This window comes from Bufo gargarizans, chromosome 9 (assembly GCF_014858855.1).
Source record: "Bufo gargarizans isolate SCDJY-AF-19 chromosome 9, ASM1485885v1, whole genome shotgun sequence".
NCBI classification, from domain to species: Eukaryota; Metazoa; Chordata; class Amphibia; order Anura; family Bufonidae; genus Bufo; species Bufo gargarizans.
The window spans coordinates 42131960-42147101 of record NC_058088.1 but is presented as its reverse complement, the minus strand read 5'-3'; the positions used below and the strand labels follow the sequence as shown (position 1 = coordinate 42147101).

Here is a 15142-nt window from a genome sequence, read left to right as displayed (position 1 = left end):
TCCCACTTTCTCCGCTGTCCACATCGGAGTCGACAATTGGACAGCTGACTTCCTCAATCGCCAACGTCTCGACCCGGGCAAGTGGTCTCTCCATCCAGAGGTTTTTCAACAGCTCTGTCAGCGTTGGGGAATCCCAGACGTGGATCTTTTCGCCTTCCATCTGAATCACAAATTTCCGCTTTTCGTCGCCAGGTCTCGGGATTCTCAGGCTCTTGCGGTAGACGCCTTGGTGCTCCCGTGGTCCCAATTCAGTCTCCTGTACCTCTTCCCTCCCCCTTCTGCTTCTTCCTCGGGTACTCAAACGCCTCAAATTGGCTCGCGCCACGGCCATATTGGTGGCTCCGAACTGGCCCCGCAGGGCATGGTATGCAGATCTTGTTTTCCTGCTCGCCGATGCTCCATGGCGGCTACCACTGCATCCCGACCTCCTTTTTGCAAGGTCCGCTGTTCCACCAGAGTTTACCTCGGCTTCATTTAACGACATGGCTGTTGAAGCTGCAGTCCTGAGGTTCACCCAAACTATGCTTCATGCATATAAACCCCCAGTCGGCCAGGATTTACCATCGTATCTGGAAGGCTTATTTTGCCTGGTGTGAATCTGGCGAGGTTAACCCTCTCCTTTTTTCCGTCCCTAGGATTCTTGCCTTTCTTCAGGCAGGCCTTGAGAAAGGTCTCCTCCTGACCTCCCTCAAAGGCCAGATCTCAGCCTTGTCTGTTCTTTTCCAAACGCCCTTGGCTTCTCGTTCCCAAGTAAAAACCTTCCTTCAGGGGGTGGGCTCATCGCATCCATCCATTCCATTCTCCAGTGGAACCATGGGATTTGAATCTGGTCTTAGATGCCCTTCAGTCCTCACCCTTCGAGCCCTTGCAGGAGATCTCCCTATCCTGCGTCTCTTTTAAGGTTGCCTTTCTAGTTAGGATTACCTCCATTCGCAGAGTCTCTCAGCCTCCAAAGTTACCTTCTCCCGTTGGATTCGGTCGGCTGTCAAGGAAGCCTATGTGGCGAAGGGTCGTGATTCCCCTTTCCGGTTAACTGCTCACTCCACTAGGGCGGATGGGGCATCCTGGGCGGTCTGGCATCTGGCCTATGCCTCCCAGGTCTGCAAGGCCGCCACCTGGGCCTCAGTTCACACCTTCTCCAGGTTTTATCACATCAAGTGGCTGTGCGCTAGGTTTTTCCCATGGCTGTTTCTTCCCACCCTCTGGGACTGCTTTGGGACGTCCCATGGTGCTGCCAACCCCCCCCCCCCCCCCCCCCAATGCGATTCACAAGAAAAATGGATTTTTGTACTTACCGTAAAATCCTTTTCTCGTTGGATGCATTGGGGGACACATATCCCACCCCTGTTGTTTTTTCTCTTCGTTAGGTTACCGGGTTTCCTGGAACTCTTTGATACTTTGATATTGGTCCTCTTTCTGGTTTAGGACACATTGGCTTCACTTTTCGCTCTAGATTTTGGTGCTCCTTCTGCTTTAGTACCAACTGGTTAGTTTAGTGTCTGTGCAGAGGGTATAGTCTATCTGGATGAAGCCAACACTTTTCCTTTCTAGTGTTAGCCTCCTAGTGGCAGCTGGGCAAATACCCATGGTGCTGTGTCCCTCAATGCATCCAACGAGAAAAGGATTTTACAGTAAGTACAAAAATACATTTATTTATGTTTCACAGAAGTCAGGCCTCGACAAGCCTTTACCGTCTGTGGGGAAACGGCCACCCTCTCCTTCTGTAACTTCACGGCGAAGATCTCCTTCCCCTGCAGGCGTAACAAAGCAGGCTCCATCACCAACGCTAGAAAAGTACGTGACTGTTGGTCAACGCCTCTCTTTTGATGCCGAGTTACATCTCCAGTTACAGTTTTCTGCAAAGTTAGAACTGTAAGGCTACTTTCACACCAGCGTTTTTGCTGCATCCATCATGGATCAGCAAAAACGCTTACATCATAATAATACAACTGTCTGCATCTGTTATGAACGGATCCGGTTGTATTATGTCTAAAATAGCCAAGACTGATCTGTCTCTAAAACCATTGTAAGTCAATGGTAAGTCTCAGACACAAAAGAAAACAGATCCGCCACTTACATTGTGTGTTATGATGGATCCGTCTTGCTCCGCACCACATCGCGGACAAAAAAAAACGCTGCTTGCAGCGTTATTCTGTCCGCAATGGGGACACAACCTAATGGAACGAAATGCATTCTGTTTCGTTCAGTTCAGTTTTGTCCCCATTGACAATAAATGGGGCCAAACAGAAGCGTTTTGCCCCGCTATTGAAATCCTATGACGGATCTAAATAGTGGAAAGGTAAAGCGCAGATGTGAAAGTAGCCTAATCATGATATTTTTATGGTACCAACGTAAAATGAAAGGGTCCAATGAGCAAGTACGATTTTGGTCATGAGGCTGTTAGCAATAATTTCCTGTAGACCACATATATAAATGTATTTTTTATTGTATACATTGCATAGGGATTAATGTAACCGCTTTCTACACTTTCTTCTCTGTAATGAAATTCTAGAAGGAACAGTAGTTCTATAACACAACGGACCCGTCCGCCATCTCCAAGTTTAACGAAGCAGAGACCTCCTTCACCAACTGTGACTCAAAAGCCAGCTCCAATCCAGCGTCCATTGCTCACACCATCTGTCTTGAGCACTACCAAAAAGACTGCTGAACCAGAGACTAAACCAAAGGAGAAATGTACAGATATGACGAGCTCTGAACCCAAAACGCCACAGACCTCAGAGAAAGAAGCAGCAAGTTCAAAGACCAAAGATGGTAACTTTTTTTTTTTTTTTTTTTTTAAATCTTTTCGGTCTCTTGATACATTAAAAAGCGTTGTCTGAGAAATTAAAATCATAGATGTTGCCAGAGTCCTCGAAGAGCACTTGCTGGTACTTTGCTTTCTTCTAATCGCCAGATTTTCCATGAAGTCATTTTCACTTTTTGTTAATGAAAATACACCCATTTTAAATATACCAATGTTGAAGAGAGTCGGTTCACAGATATTCTGTGGATGACTTTATCTAGGACCTTTTTACATCTCCTTCTCTGTCTCGGTTAATGTTTGTCTTCTCCATGAAGTAACAGAACTGGAGCATTTTCTGTCGTAACTCTGTGTCCTTTTATTACCACTAGAGATGTATTAATAAATTGACAGCTGGCTGTTGCGATTCCCTTTTCTTTAAAGGGGTGTGTCCCTACACAGTTGGCATTGATTGGACAGTGTGTGCAAGGGCATACCCCCAACTGGTAACACCCAGTTGTCAATTTAGTCATACACAACACAAAGTTCTAAGAAAAGATGATCTGGAATTGTTAGAGTTTGGGGAATACAATAATTAAAACAGACATGTCAGGAGAGATGGCAGGTCCTCTATGAAGCACAAGCCTGTCCATAGAATCGTGTCAGCATTTGCAGTTTTTGAGATAGTGGCTTTGTTGGCTGCATTGACATAGAAGAACATGTGCAAAGGTAGATTAACCCTCTTCTAACCCTGTAACTCAAGCAGTTTATAAGTGTGCCGCAACTTCCTGAGCCTGCCAAATGTGTAATATTGTGCTGTCTGGATTAGGGTTGTCACAATACCTAAATTCTGATTCCATTTCAATACCATAAAAAAGTATTGCGATACTCGATACCATGCGGGGGAAAAAAAACGCCAAAAAAGCCACCTGCAATACATATTTTATGGAACGTCCGGCCCATAATAGAACAGTCCTTTCCTATTTTTTGGGGGGAGGAGGTGACAAAAAAATGACAAATCGTGCATTTTTTTTTTTTTTATTTAACCACCTCCGGACCGCCTAACGCAGATGTGCGGTCCGGAGGTGGCAGCCCTGCGCAGAGTCACGCATATATGCGTCATCTCGCGAGGGCCGGGATTTCCTGTGAACGCGCGCACACAGGCGCGCGCGCTCACAGGAACGGAAGGTAAGCGAGTGGATCTCCAGCCTGCCAGCGGCGATCGCTCGCTGGCAGGCTGGAGATCCGAATTTTTTAACCCCTAACAGGTATATTAGACGCTGTTTTTATAACAGCGTCTAATATACCTCCTACCTGGTCCTCTGGTGGTCCCTTTTGTTAGGATCGACCACCAGAGGACACAGGTAGGTCAGTAAAGTCGCATCAAACACTACACTACACTACACTACACCCCCCCCCCCCCCGTCACTTATTAACCCTTTATGAACCCCTGATCACCCCATATAAACTCCCTGATCACCCCCCTGTCATTGATCCCCCCCTGTCAGGCTCCGTTCAGATGTCCGTATGATTTTTACGGATCCACGGATACATGGATCGGATCCGCAAAACACATGCGGACGTCTGAATGGAGCCTTACAGGGGGGTGATCAATGACAGGCGGGTGATCACCCATATACACTCCCTGATCACCCCCTGTCATTGATAACCCCCCTGTCATTGATAACCCCCCTGTAAGGCTCCATTCAGACGTCCACATGTGTTTTGTGGATCCGATCCATGTATCCATGGATCCGTAAAAATCATGCGGACGTCTGAATGGAGCCTTACAGGGGGGGGGATCAGTGACAGGGGGGTGATCAGGGAGTCTATATGGGTGATCACCCCCCTGTCATTGATCACCCCCCTGTCATTGATCACCCCCCTGTCATTGATCACCCCCCTGTCATTGATCACCCCCCTGTCATTGATCACCCCCCTGTCATTGATCACTCCCCTGTCATTGATCACCCCCCTGTCATTGATCACCCCCCTGGTAAGGCTCCATTCAGACATTTTTTTTGGCACAAGTTAGCGGAAATTTTTTGTTTGTTTTTGTTTTTTCTTACAAAGTCTCATATTCCACTAACTTGTGTCAAAAAATAAAATCTCCCATGAACTCACTATACCCCTCACGGAATCCAAATGCGTAAACATTTTTAGACATTTATATTCCAGACTTCTTCTCGCGCTTTAGGGCCCCTAAAAAGCCAGGGCAGTATAAATACCCCACATGTGACCCCATTTCGAAAAGAAGACACCCCAAGGTATTCGCTGAGGGGCATATTGAGTCCATGAAAGATTGAAATTTGTGTCCTAAGTTAGCGGAAAGTGAGACTTTGTGAGAAAAAAACAAAAAAAATCAATATCCGCTAACTTATGCAAAAAAAATAACAAATTTCTAGGAACTCGCCAGGCCCCTCATTGAATACCTTGGGGTGTCTTCTTTCTAAAGTGGGGTCACATGTGGGGTATTTATACTGCCCTGGCTTTTTAGGGGCCCGAAAGTGTGAGAAGAAGTCTGGGATCCAAATGTCTAAAAATGCCCTCCTAAAAGGAATTTGGGCCCCTTTGCGCATCTAGGCTGCAAAAAAGTGTCACACATGTGGTATCGCCGTACTCAGGAGAAGTTGGGCAATGTGTTTTGGGGTGTCATTTTACATATACCCATGCTGGGTGAGATAAATATCTTGGTCAAATGCCAACTTTGTATAAAAAAAAATGGGAAAAGTTATCTTTTGCCAAGATATTTCTCTCACCCAGCATGGTTATATGTAAAATGGCACCCCAAAACACATTCCCCAACTTCTCCTGAGTACGGCGATACCAGATGTGTGACACTTTTTTGCAGCCAAGGTGGGCAAAGGGGCACATATTTCAAAGTGCACCTTTCGGATTTCACAGGCCATTTTTTACAGATTTTGATTGCAAGGTACTTCTTACACATTTGGGCCCCTAAATTGCCAGGGCAGTATAACTACGCCACAAGTGACCCCATTTTGGAAAGAAGACACCCCAAGGTATTCCGTGAGGGGCACGGCGAGTTCCTAGAATTTTTTATTTTTTGTCACAAGTTAGCGGAAAATGATGATTTTTCTTTTTTTTTCTTTTTTCCTTACAAAGTCTCATATTCCACTAACTTGCGACAAAAAATAAAAAATTCTAGGAACTCGCCGTGGATGTCGTTTTTTTGCAAAATTTTACAGCTGAAAGTGAAAAATGTCATTTTTCTGCAAAAAAATCGTTACATTTCGATTAATAACAAAAAAAGTAAAAATGTCAGCAGCAATAAAATACCACCAAATGAAAGCTCTATTAGTGAGAAGAAAAGGAGGTAAAATTCATTTGGGTGGTAAGTTGCATGACCGAGCGATAAACGGTGAAAGTAGTGTAGTGCCGAAGTGTAAAAAGTGCTCTGGTCATGAAGGGGGTTTTAGCTAGCGGGGCTGAAGTGGTTAAATAATTTTCTTTTTTCTGGTAATAGATTTCTATCAGGGTGAATAGGACCTTACACTATCCCTGCTGCCCTGTGCTTTGTGCACACAGCAGCAGGGAGCTTACCATAGCAGCCATAGAAGGCTTCAGCAGCATCCTGGCTGCCATGGTAACCGGTCGGAGCCCCACGATTTCACTGCTGAAGCTCAGTTCGGAAGCTGCCACAGCCACCAATGAATATAATACTGGAGTGTGGGGGGCGTACCTTGCCACCAATGCATGTGATTAACCCTTAAATAAAAATGTAGACTGCGGGTGCTAGCCTTTTCACATACCCGGCTCCCAGCCTCTGTGACGGGGCGATCCACGTCAATTAACCCCTTAGGTGCATCGCCATGCCCTGTCATAGAGGCTAGGTATGTGATACGGCGGGCACCCGCAGCCTACATTTGTATTTAAGGGTTAATCGTATGCATTGGTGGCGCAGTGGCCTCCCCCTCGGTATTATAATCATGTTATTTATACACATGGTTGGCAGCGGCAGCTTTACAGCTGCTCCCTTCCCTCTCTTTTCATTTGTGGCAGCGGCATCCGCGTCACAGTGGGGAGGGAGGGACTCTGGTGCGCGCAGAGGGCGGCACATGCCATGTTCTCTAACAGATACTAGGCTGTGCAGGAAATCGGCAAATCCCAGTAACTTATCGATCTGGGTTCAAATGTATCGATTGGGTATCGATAGTTTGATACCCGGTGCAACCCTAGTCTGGATAACTGAGAACTCTACGTGTTACAATATGAAGGAAAACCTTGCACTAGGTTTTTCTATATGAGCCACAAAGTGCAAATAAGAGAGGAAGGTTAGAATGGAAATAGTAGGAAATAGATTGCAATTAAACTCCTTTATCTAGTCCTAAATGCATGGTCTCTGGATAGTGAAGGTCATCTTCCTACATGCCAAGGCACAACTTGACTTCTGATTATGTAACTAGTTTTATTTTAATGGGATGTTGGGATCTCCCAGTTAGAGCACATAAAAAATAAATATACAAAAAATATCTTGAAAGGACCAACACGGATTACGGTCGCCCTTAGATTTATTTCTGGAGAGTTGATTCTCTGTCACGTTTTTACATACTATGTACTTGATGAAATATTAAGTTAAGTAAATAAGTTATATTCCAATAATACTTTGCGTTTAGGCTGAATCTCTTTAGTTGTAGGATTATTGTGTTGTATGGAGAAATCCTAGCTTTTACAAATATATTTTTGCGCTTTTTTTCATATGATCCGCGCTGCTCCCCTCTATATTTCCACACTGCACAACCAGTAAATAAAGTGTTTTGTATATGAATTTCCTCACAGTACTTCCCCATATAGAAATATCTATTTTTTGGAGAGAAATCCAGTCTACCAGGAAGGTGGTGTAGTGGAGGACACTGAGATGTACACCGGCGGCAACTGGTTCTGTTAATAAGGAGGAGAATATTTGTGCGCAGTGTGGAAATAGAGAAGGGGGAGTGCAGATCATATAAAAAAAAGTTTTACAGTTTGGGAAACTGACTGACCCTTTAAGGATCCAGCAGTGCACAGGAACAAAATACAGATAAGGGCAAAAAACACTTTTTAATAATTTCGCTATATTATAGTATTATGCACTTTTGTATGTTAGTAATACAGTACACAAAAAAATAATGGGAGCATAGGTTGGTTGTCGTCATTTGTATGCTACTTGTTAAAGCATATTAACAAATATATGTGTGGTTTTTTTTTTTAATTCCCTAGAATCCAGTAACAAGACTATTTCAGGAAGCACCACTCCTGAAGAAGCTGCTAAAATATTAGCTCAAAACCGTCGCCTTGCAAGGGAGCAAAGGGAGCGTGAGGAGCAAGAGCGAATTCAAAGACAAGAAGAAGAAAGGTAATAGTTTATTTTTGTCTTTAATTTTCAATCTACTGCAAATTCAATTGAAAACAGTGGAAACACATAGGCTTACGGTACTTTCACACTTGCGGCAGAGGATTCCGGCAGGCAGTTCCGTCGCCGGAACTGCCTGCCAGATCCCACAACCAGATGCAAACGCATGGGTCTTTGCATGCCGGAACACTTAATGCACTAATACACTTCAATGTAAATGAATGCCGGATCTGGCATTCCGGCAAGTGTTCAAGCTATGATAACCGGGTGCACGGCATCCGGCAGTCCATGCACCTGAACTGAAATCTATGCCAGCCCCCGGCTGCAGTGTATTTCAGTATTCTTTGCCAGAAAACTGGCGTAGAAGATGATAAATGTAGGGTGGCCACTGGCCCCGCCCCTCCATGCCCTCGATACGCGTTAAGTGGAGAAGCCGCAAAACTTTTTGAGGAAGTGCTATTAAAAAAAGTAGCAAACATGCAGTTTGTGACTCTTTCATGGCACAAAAGTGATGTATTTTAATGATAACTGTAGCGCGAGGTCTGCACATATGTGACATCACTGAGAAGCTTTCACTAAATGTCATCCACTGTCTTTCACTGTAAATCCTCCTGCAAACGCACTGTGGCATCCACTACATACAGGCGCCATAACTCCAGCAGCTGCACATATGTTCCTAGCTGGAGACAGTGGACACAATGTCACGTGTTTGTATAGTATCTAGAGTGTGACTGACTTAATTTATTCTTTGAGTTCTTTGTTCGGTGCTATTAGCCAAATGGCAATATTATGCCTTGCCTTTCTGACTAATAGTACATTGGACCCGTCACCATTATATACTGCCCTTTAAATGGGTTCTCAGAGACAGATAATAATGACCTATCCTTAGTATAGTTTATCTATATCAGATCAGCTGGAGTCTGACTCACAGCATCCCCAATAATCAGCGGTAGCTGCAGTAGTCCCAGCTTCTGAAATAGCCAGCGTACCTACACAGCTTTATCCACTGTAGTAAATGTTGCTGGTTACTGCTGCGCTGCACCCATTCAGTCCTGGAGAAGCCCTTTAAACAGGCAGTGTAGTAGGATGACAGATACTCCTTAAAGGGGTTTTCCTAGGCTTGTATACTGATGAACTATCCTCTGAATAGGTCATTAGTATCTGATAGGTGGGATTCTGACACCCGGGATCCCCGCGATCAGCTGTTTGAGATGGCATCGGCACTCACAGTAGCAGAGGATAGGTCATCCGTATATAAGTCTCAGAAAACCTTTTTAAGATTAGACGGATGAAAGAGTTCAAGTGGGTCGGGTTAGAGAGAAAAATTCTGATTTGACAATGATTATGAACCAAAACCAGGAGTGCAGACTACACCGAGATACAGCATAATGGAAAGATTTACTCATGTTCTGTGTTTTTGACCCGCACCTGGTTTGATGGAAATAACTGATCAAACACTGACTGTGTGAAAGCGGGCTAAGTCAGAGGATCAAGTCTTTATCATGAGCACTGTGCAGAGCCGCACTGACTTGATTTAACAACATGTGACAGGATAAAACAGGAAGAAATGGCTCGTAAAGCAGAAGAGGAGAGACTAAGACTAGAAGAAGAGACAAAACTATTGGAGGAGAAGCGAAGGCTGGAAAGAGAGGAGGAACAAAGACTAGCTGAAGAGGAAAAGATACGCAGAGACCAAGAAGAACAGGAGCGACTGGTAGAACTTCAGCAACAGGTATGTAAACTGTGTGCGAGTGTTTTTTTTACTAAACCTAATGTATTTAAAGGGGGTTTCTTCTTCTATGTAAATCTTAATCACGCAAAACATAGGGGAACATTTACAAAGAGCGGCATTTTAAACGCTGGTCTTAATAAAGCCCCATAACTCGCGGAGCATCCGCCGAAGTTATGAATAGGCGCAGGCCCCTCCATAACTTTGGCCTAGCCAGCGACGGTTCTAAATGTAATTTCTTCAATGCTGCTTTATTCTCTCATACAATACAGAATATAATCAGGATGCGTTTCGGCCCCTCCAAGCTTTTGGTTGATAAAGGCTTGGATGGGCCGAAACGCGTCCTGATTTTATTCTGTATTATATGAGAGAATAAAGAAGCATTAAAGAATATACATGTGCTGCCAGATTTTCCTTTTGCTATATACTGAAGTTTTCCGTAGCCACGCACCTGGGATTGAGTGCTGAGCTATCTGCGCTGGTAGTTCTAAACGTAAGACAGCTGTCTTACATTTAGACCATTTTCTACGTCTAAGGGTCCATTCACACGTCTGATAATTTCTGTGCGCACAAACTCTCGAATTACTTGGTGAATGATCAAAACACAGTGCATTTACACCGCCAGATAATTGCTAACAAGCATTCCTATCAACACTAGTTAGCAATTATCTGACAACTCTCTTAATATGTCAGCACATCCTATATGTTTGCTACACTGGGCTTTGGTAAAATGTATCCGCTGCTCACAGACTATTGTCTAAACTGGATAGAATTGTAGCAAACTCTATAATTGGCAGTCTTGAAAATGGTGAGAAATGTATACACTATGTTAGAAAGTTGCAGAATGGTTTATTATATGGGGATTAATCTTAAAGGGGTGCTCCGGGATTTGTATATTGATGGACTGTTTTCAGTATACCGTAGGTCATCAGTATGAGATCAGCGGGGATCCAACTCCTGCCAGCCAAGCCGATCAGCTGTTTCAGAAAGCCGCTGCGCTCGCCTGAGATTCTCCTTGCAGCTTACCAAGCAACACGCCGTCCATTGAATAGCGGCCGTGCATGGTATCGCAGCTCAGCCCCATTTACTTGACTGGAACGGAGCTGCACCTAAGCCATGTGACCGGTGAACGCAATGTCACTGGCTTAGGAAAAGACTGCAGCACTTACACAGCACCACAGCCTCTTCAAACAGCTGATCGGAGAAGGGGAGTAGTGGGTGTGGGAGGATAGACAATCAAAATGCCAGAAAACTTGTAATAAAACACATTAACACACTTTTACCTCTAATAGAAATGATGGTATATTACTGGGATATGCCATCAGCTACTCATCAATGAAGGAGTAGCATTGCTGCTCCTTTACAGATTTTCTCTGTGCAGAATGGGGCTGTGTTGCGGTTCCCTGCACTATGGGTGGACAGTAGTGCCACTGTGCAGGGAGCGAGCCAAAGGGATCTCTACTGTCATGAACAAGGAGGGTCCGAGGGGTCAGACTTATAACTATTATAATGGTGGAGCATACCCTAGTGCTATGGCACAACAGCATTATATATGATGGTATAACTTTGTCAATATCATTTGCTATCTCTTTGTTTAAGAGAGAAGAAGCAGAAGCCAAAGCTCTTGAAGAAGCTGAGAAACAAAAGCAAGAACGGGAAAAAATCATGCAACAAAATATGCAGGAAAGACTGCAGAGGAAAAAGGTATGAAATATGAGGACACTAAATGTTACTTCATAACCCAGTGAGCACCAGAGAAATATCTAGCTGTGCGGTAGCCAAAGACCAACAGGTTTTATTACGTAACTTTAGTGAACTTTTTATCTTAACCCCTTCACATCTGCCATACGTTTGACATAATGTTGCAAGAGGAGTATGGAACAGGCTCAGGAGCTGAGCCAACTGCAGTAGGTTCTATTGGTATAATATAGCTTACACTTGGCTGCAGTTACCAATATTGGAGATAACTTCAATCCAGGTAATTTAACCGCTGAGATGCCGTAGTCAATAGCGACCGCGGCATCTGAGTGGTTAGTTAGAGGGAGAGGACTCCCTGTGACCTACGAAACCCTTCCTCCCCACATCAAAATTGCTGGGTGCCAATCGGTTGTCAGGACAGACTGAAGCTTTGTGAACGCACCCAGGCCTGACAATGTAATCTTCCTATTACACCCTTGGAAGATGTCAAAACCCTTCTAAATAAAACTAAAGAATGTTTTTAAAAAATAAAAAGTGTTAAAAATTTAAATCACCTCAATTTTACATGTAAAAGTAAACAATAATAAAAAAAAAACTTAATTGATATCACTGTATCCGTGGTGAAAGGAAAATAATTAAATTGACCAAGTATCTGGTTTTTGGTAATCTCATTCCCTGAAATAAAATATTCAGTAAAAAGAGATTAAAATGGTACCAATAAAAGCTGCAGGTCTCCCTGCAAAAAACAGCTCTGTAGAGCGAAATATAAAAAAGTGTGTCACAAAGCAAACAAAAAATTGGGATTATGTGTTTGGTTTTTTTCATGCAGATTTCCCCTTTCCCCTAGCTTTACAGTATATGATAAATGAAATGGTGTAATTAAAAAATTCTATGTAATCTGAAAGTGAAAATGTTATAGCTTTTAGAAGGTGCGGAGGGAAAATGAAAATAGTTTACGGCTTCGGGGGTTAAACATTAGAATTTTAGAAGCTGGTTTGACAGAATTTGTCAGCTTTTCTCTCTGATATATATTGCTTTACAAATGTTCATACATATGACTATACTAAATGTAGTGATCTGATTAGAAAAGAGCACTGGTCAGATCAGGAAAAGCTGTTGTGCATGGCCGTCTCATTTCAGTGTCCTATGTTTTATAGAGAATTGAAGAAATAATGAAGAGAACTAGAAAGAACGAGCAGAATGATGTTAAGGTAGGTGAATGTATCTGCAAGTAATTTTATGTAACTAGGGACTGTACAAATGATGTCGCCCAACTTATATTTACAGCAGATTTCTTTTATCTAGTATAAAATGTTCTTTAATAGCGACATCTCCATTCTGCCCCCCAATGATAAGCTGTTGTCATTGAGGGCAAATGTAGTATTATTGCTCCTAGTGAACCCAGTGGGTGATGATGCACAATGGTGAAATCAGGTCCTCCAGAGCTCTGCACTGGCTTATAAAGTGGAGTCCTGCTTAGTTGATCCGTCTCTGTAATGACTATAATCCCATTAAACACATAATTATTACATCCTGGTATTTGTACAGGGTTTCTGTGGTTTACATTGCTAGTTTTCAAATACCATGTTAGGGAATTCTTAGTGATTAGAGAGGCGTTCTCCACTGATAAATGATGGTAGTTAAAAGGATCGGCTACAGAAAGTATCTGTCATTTAGAAGGACTTTGGGTACTTTCACACTTGCGTTGTGAAGTTCCGGCAGGCAGTTCTGGAAATCCGTGTGCAAACGGATAGCATTGATAGGCGGATCCGTCTAACAAATGCATTGAAACACCGGATCCGTCTGTGTCATACGGAAAAACTGATATTTTTTTTGCATTTTTAAAGGTCTGCGCAGACAGGAAAACAGGATCCGTTTTGCCGAAACACTTGGTGCCGAATTGAAATTCATTAATGCCAGATCCGGCATTCCGGAATTTTGGACGGAGAAAATACTGCAGCATTCTGCAGTATTTTCTCCGGCCAAATACCGTACAGTGACTGAACTGAAGACATCCTGATGCATACTGAACGGATTGTTCTCCATTCAGAATGCATTAGGATAAAACTCCCCCAAGGACGGAACTCATACCGGAAAAGAATAACTCTAGTGTGAAAGTACCCTTACCTGTGCTTTACAGAAACGATCTAGTGGGCTGAGTTATGCTATTTTAGTAACAGTGCAGTGCACATACAAATTGCATAATATAATGTGGTCTCAAAAAACAGGAAATGCTTAACCCCGTATGCAGCTGTGCATTTATAACCGGGGGAGCAAATCCTGCACATGTGGTTCATTGCTAATGGCGATCCCCAACAAGGAATGCGTACAATGGAGGATGCCCGAAGCGGACCACAATTGCCACATAGATATCCTACACCAGATAACAAAATGTGTGGCTGTAATTGACTATATAAAATAAACATTTGGAGAATAGGTGCACTACTATGGTGGATGCAATCAACAAAATCGGACTTAACCCTCACACTGATGTTAAAATGAGACTTTAGCCAATATATCCTTATATGAAGGACATACCGGAGCCCACGCACCACGTCAAGGTCTCTCAGGTGGCACAGGACCTAACGCTAACCTACCTGTGCCATATGAGCAGTACAAGGGGCCAGTGGGCGAATTACAGAAGCGTAAGGTCAGACTCACAGCAAACAGCTCCCAGTTGCCTCCAGTGTGAAACCACACATGCAATGGGAGGAGGCTGTGAGTCCCACCCAGAGCTGACTGATATGATGCAGGCCTCACAATGCTGCCTATAGATCTTTAGTCAGCTCTGGGTGGGACTCGCAGCCTCCTCCCTTTGCATGTGTGTTTTTACACTGGAGGCCACTGGGAGCTGTTTGCTGTGAGTCGGACCTTACGCTTCTGTAATTCGCCCACTGGCCCCTGGTACTGCCCATATGGCACAGGTAGGTTAGCGTTAGGTCCCGTGCCACCTAAGAGACCTTGACGTGGTGCGCGGGCTCCGGTATGTCCTTCATATAAGGATATATTGGCTAAAGTCTCATTTTAACATCAGTGTGAGAGTTTAGTCAGATTTTGTTGATTTGCATCCACCACAGTAGTGCACCTATTCTTCTAAATGTTTATTTAACAGTGCAGTGCAGCCTGTTTGGCTCTTTCCATAGTTTTGACCACCTGATGTCTTTGGAGAGATCATTGATCTCAACTCACAGGACACCCTGTGAGCAGTGTATCTTCAAGGGGGCCTTCTAACAAAACGGGATTGTTCAGAGCTTGCAAAAACGGATTAATATTAAAGCAGTTGTCCACTTTTTTTATATTGATAAACCCCCGCTGATCTGATATTGATGAACTATCCTGAGGGTAGGTCGACTTATTGTTTACCTGCTCGCCATCGCAACTGCAGCGGTGAGCAGATGTAATTACAACTAAGCCGTCCCATTCACTTTAATGAGACGTCTCCTTCCCGTTCATGTGAATCAGAAGTAGCCGTCCCATTAAAGTGAGTGGCATGGTGAAATTGTAATTACACCTGCTCACCCATGCGGTGGCGACGGCGATGAAGTAAACAGTGTAGATAAGGGTCCATTCACGCGTTCTCTATCTTTTTTGTGGGGCCATGGAACGGAAGTGCGGATGCTGACAG

At 43.7% G+C, this 15142-nt stretch overlaps 1 protein-coding gene across 9 annotated transcripts in view; it reads left to right on the top strand.

Annotated features, from left to right (window-relative positions):
- MAP7D3 (MAP7 domain containing 3) overlaps positions 1-15142 on the top strand; it is a 120573-nt gene that overhangs the window by 83726 nt on the left and 21705 nt on the right. For all 9 annotated transcript variants that reach the window (XM_044306218.1, XM_044306216.1, XM_044306213.1 and 6 more), the window contains 6 exons: positions 1667-1794; positions 2513-2772; positions 7958-8093; positions 9642-9822; positions 11419-11523; positions 12675-12728. In XM_044306218.1, coding sequence (XP_044162153.1) covers positions 1667-1794; positions 2513-2772; positions 7958-8093; positions 9642-9822; positions 11419-11523; positions 12675-12728 — 864 coding nt within the window. The remainder of the gene's footprint in view (positions 1-1666; positions 1795-2512; positions 2773-7957; positions 8094-9641; positions 9823-11418; positions 11524-12674; positions 12729-15142) is intronic.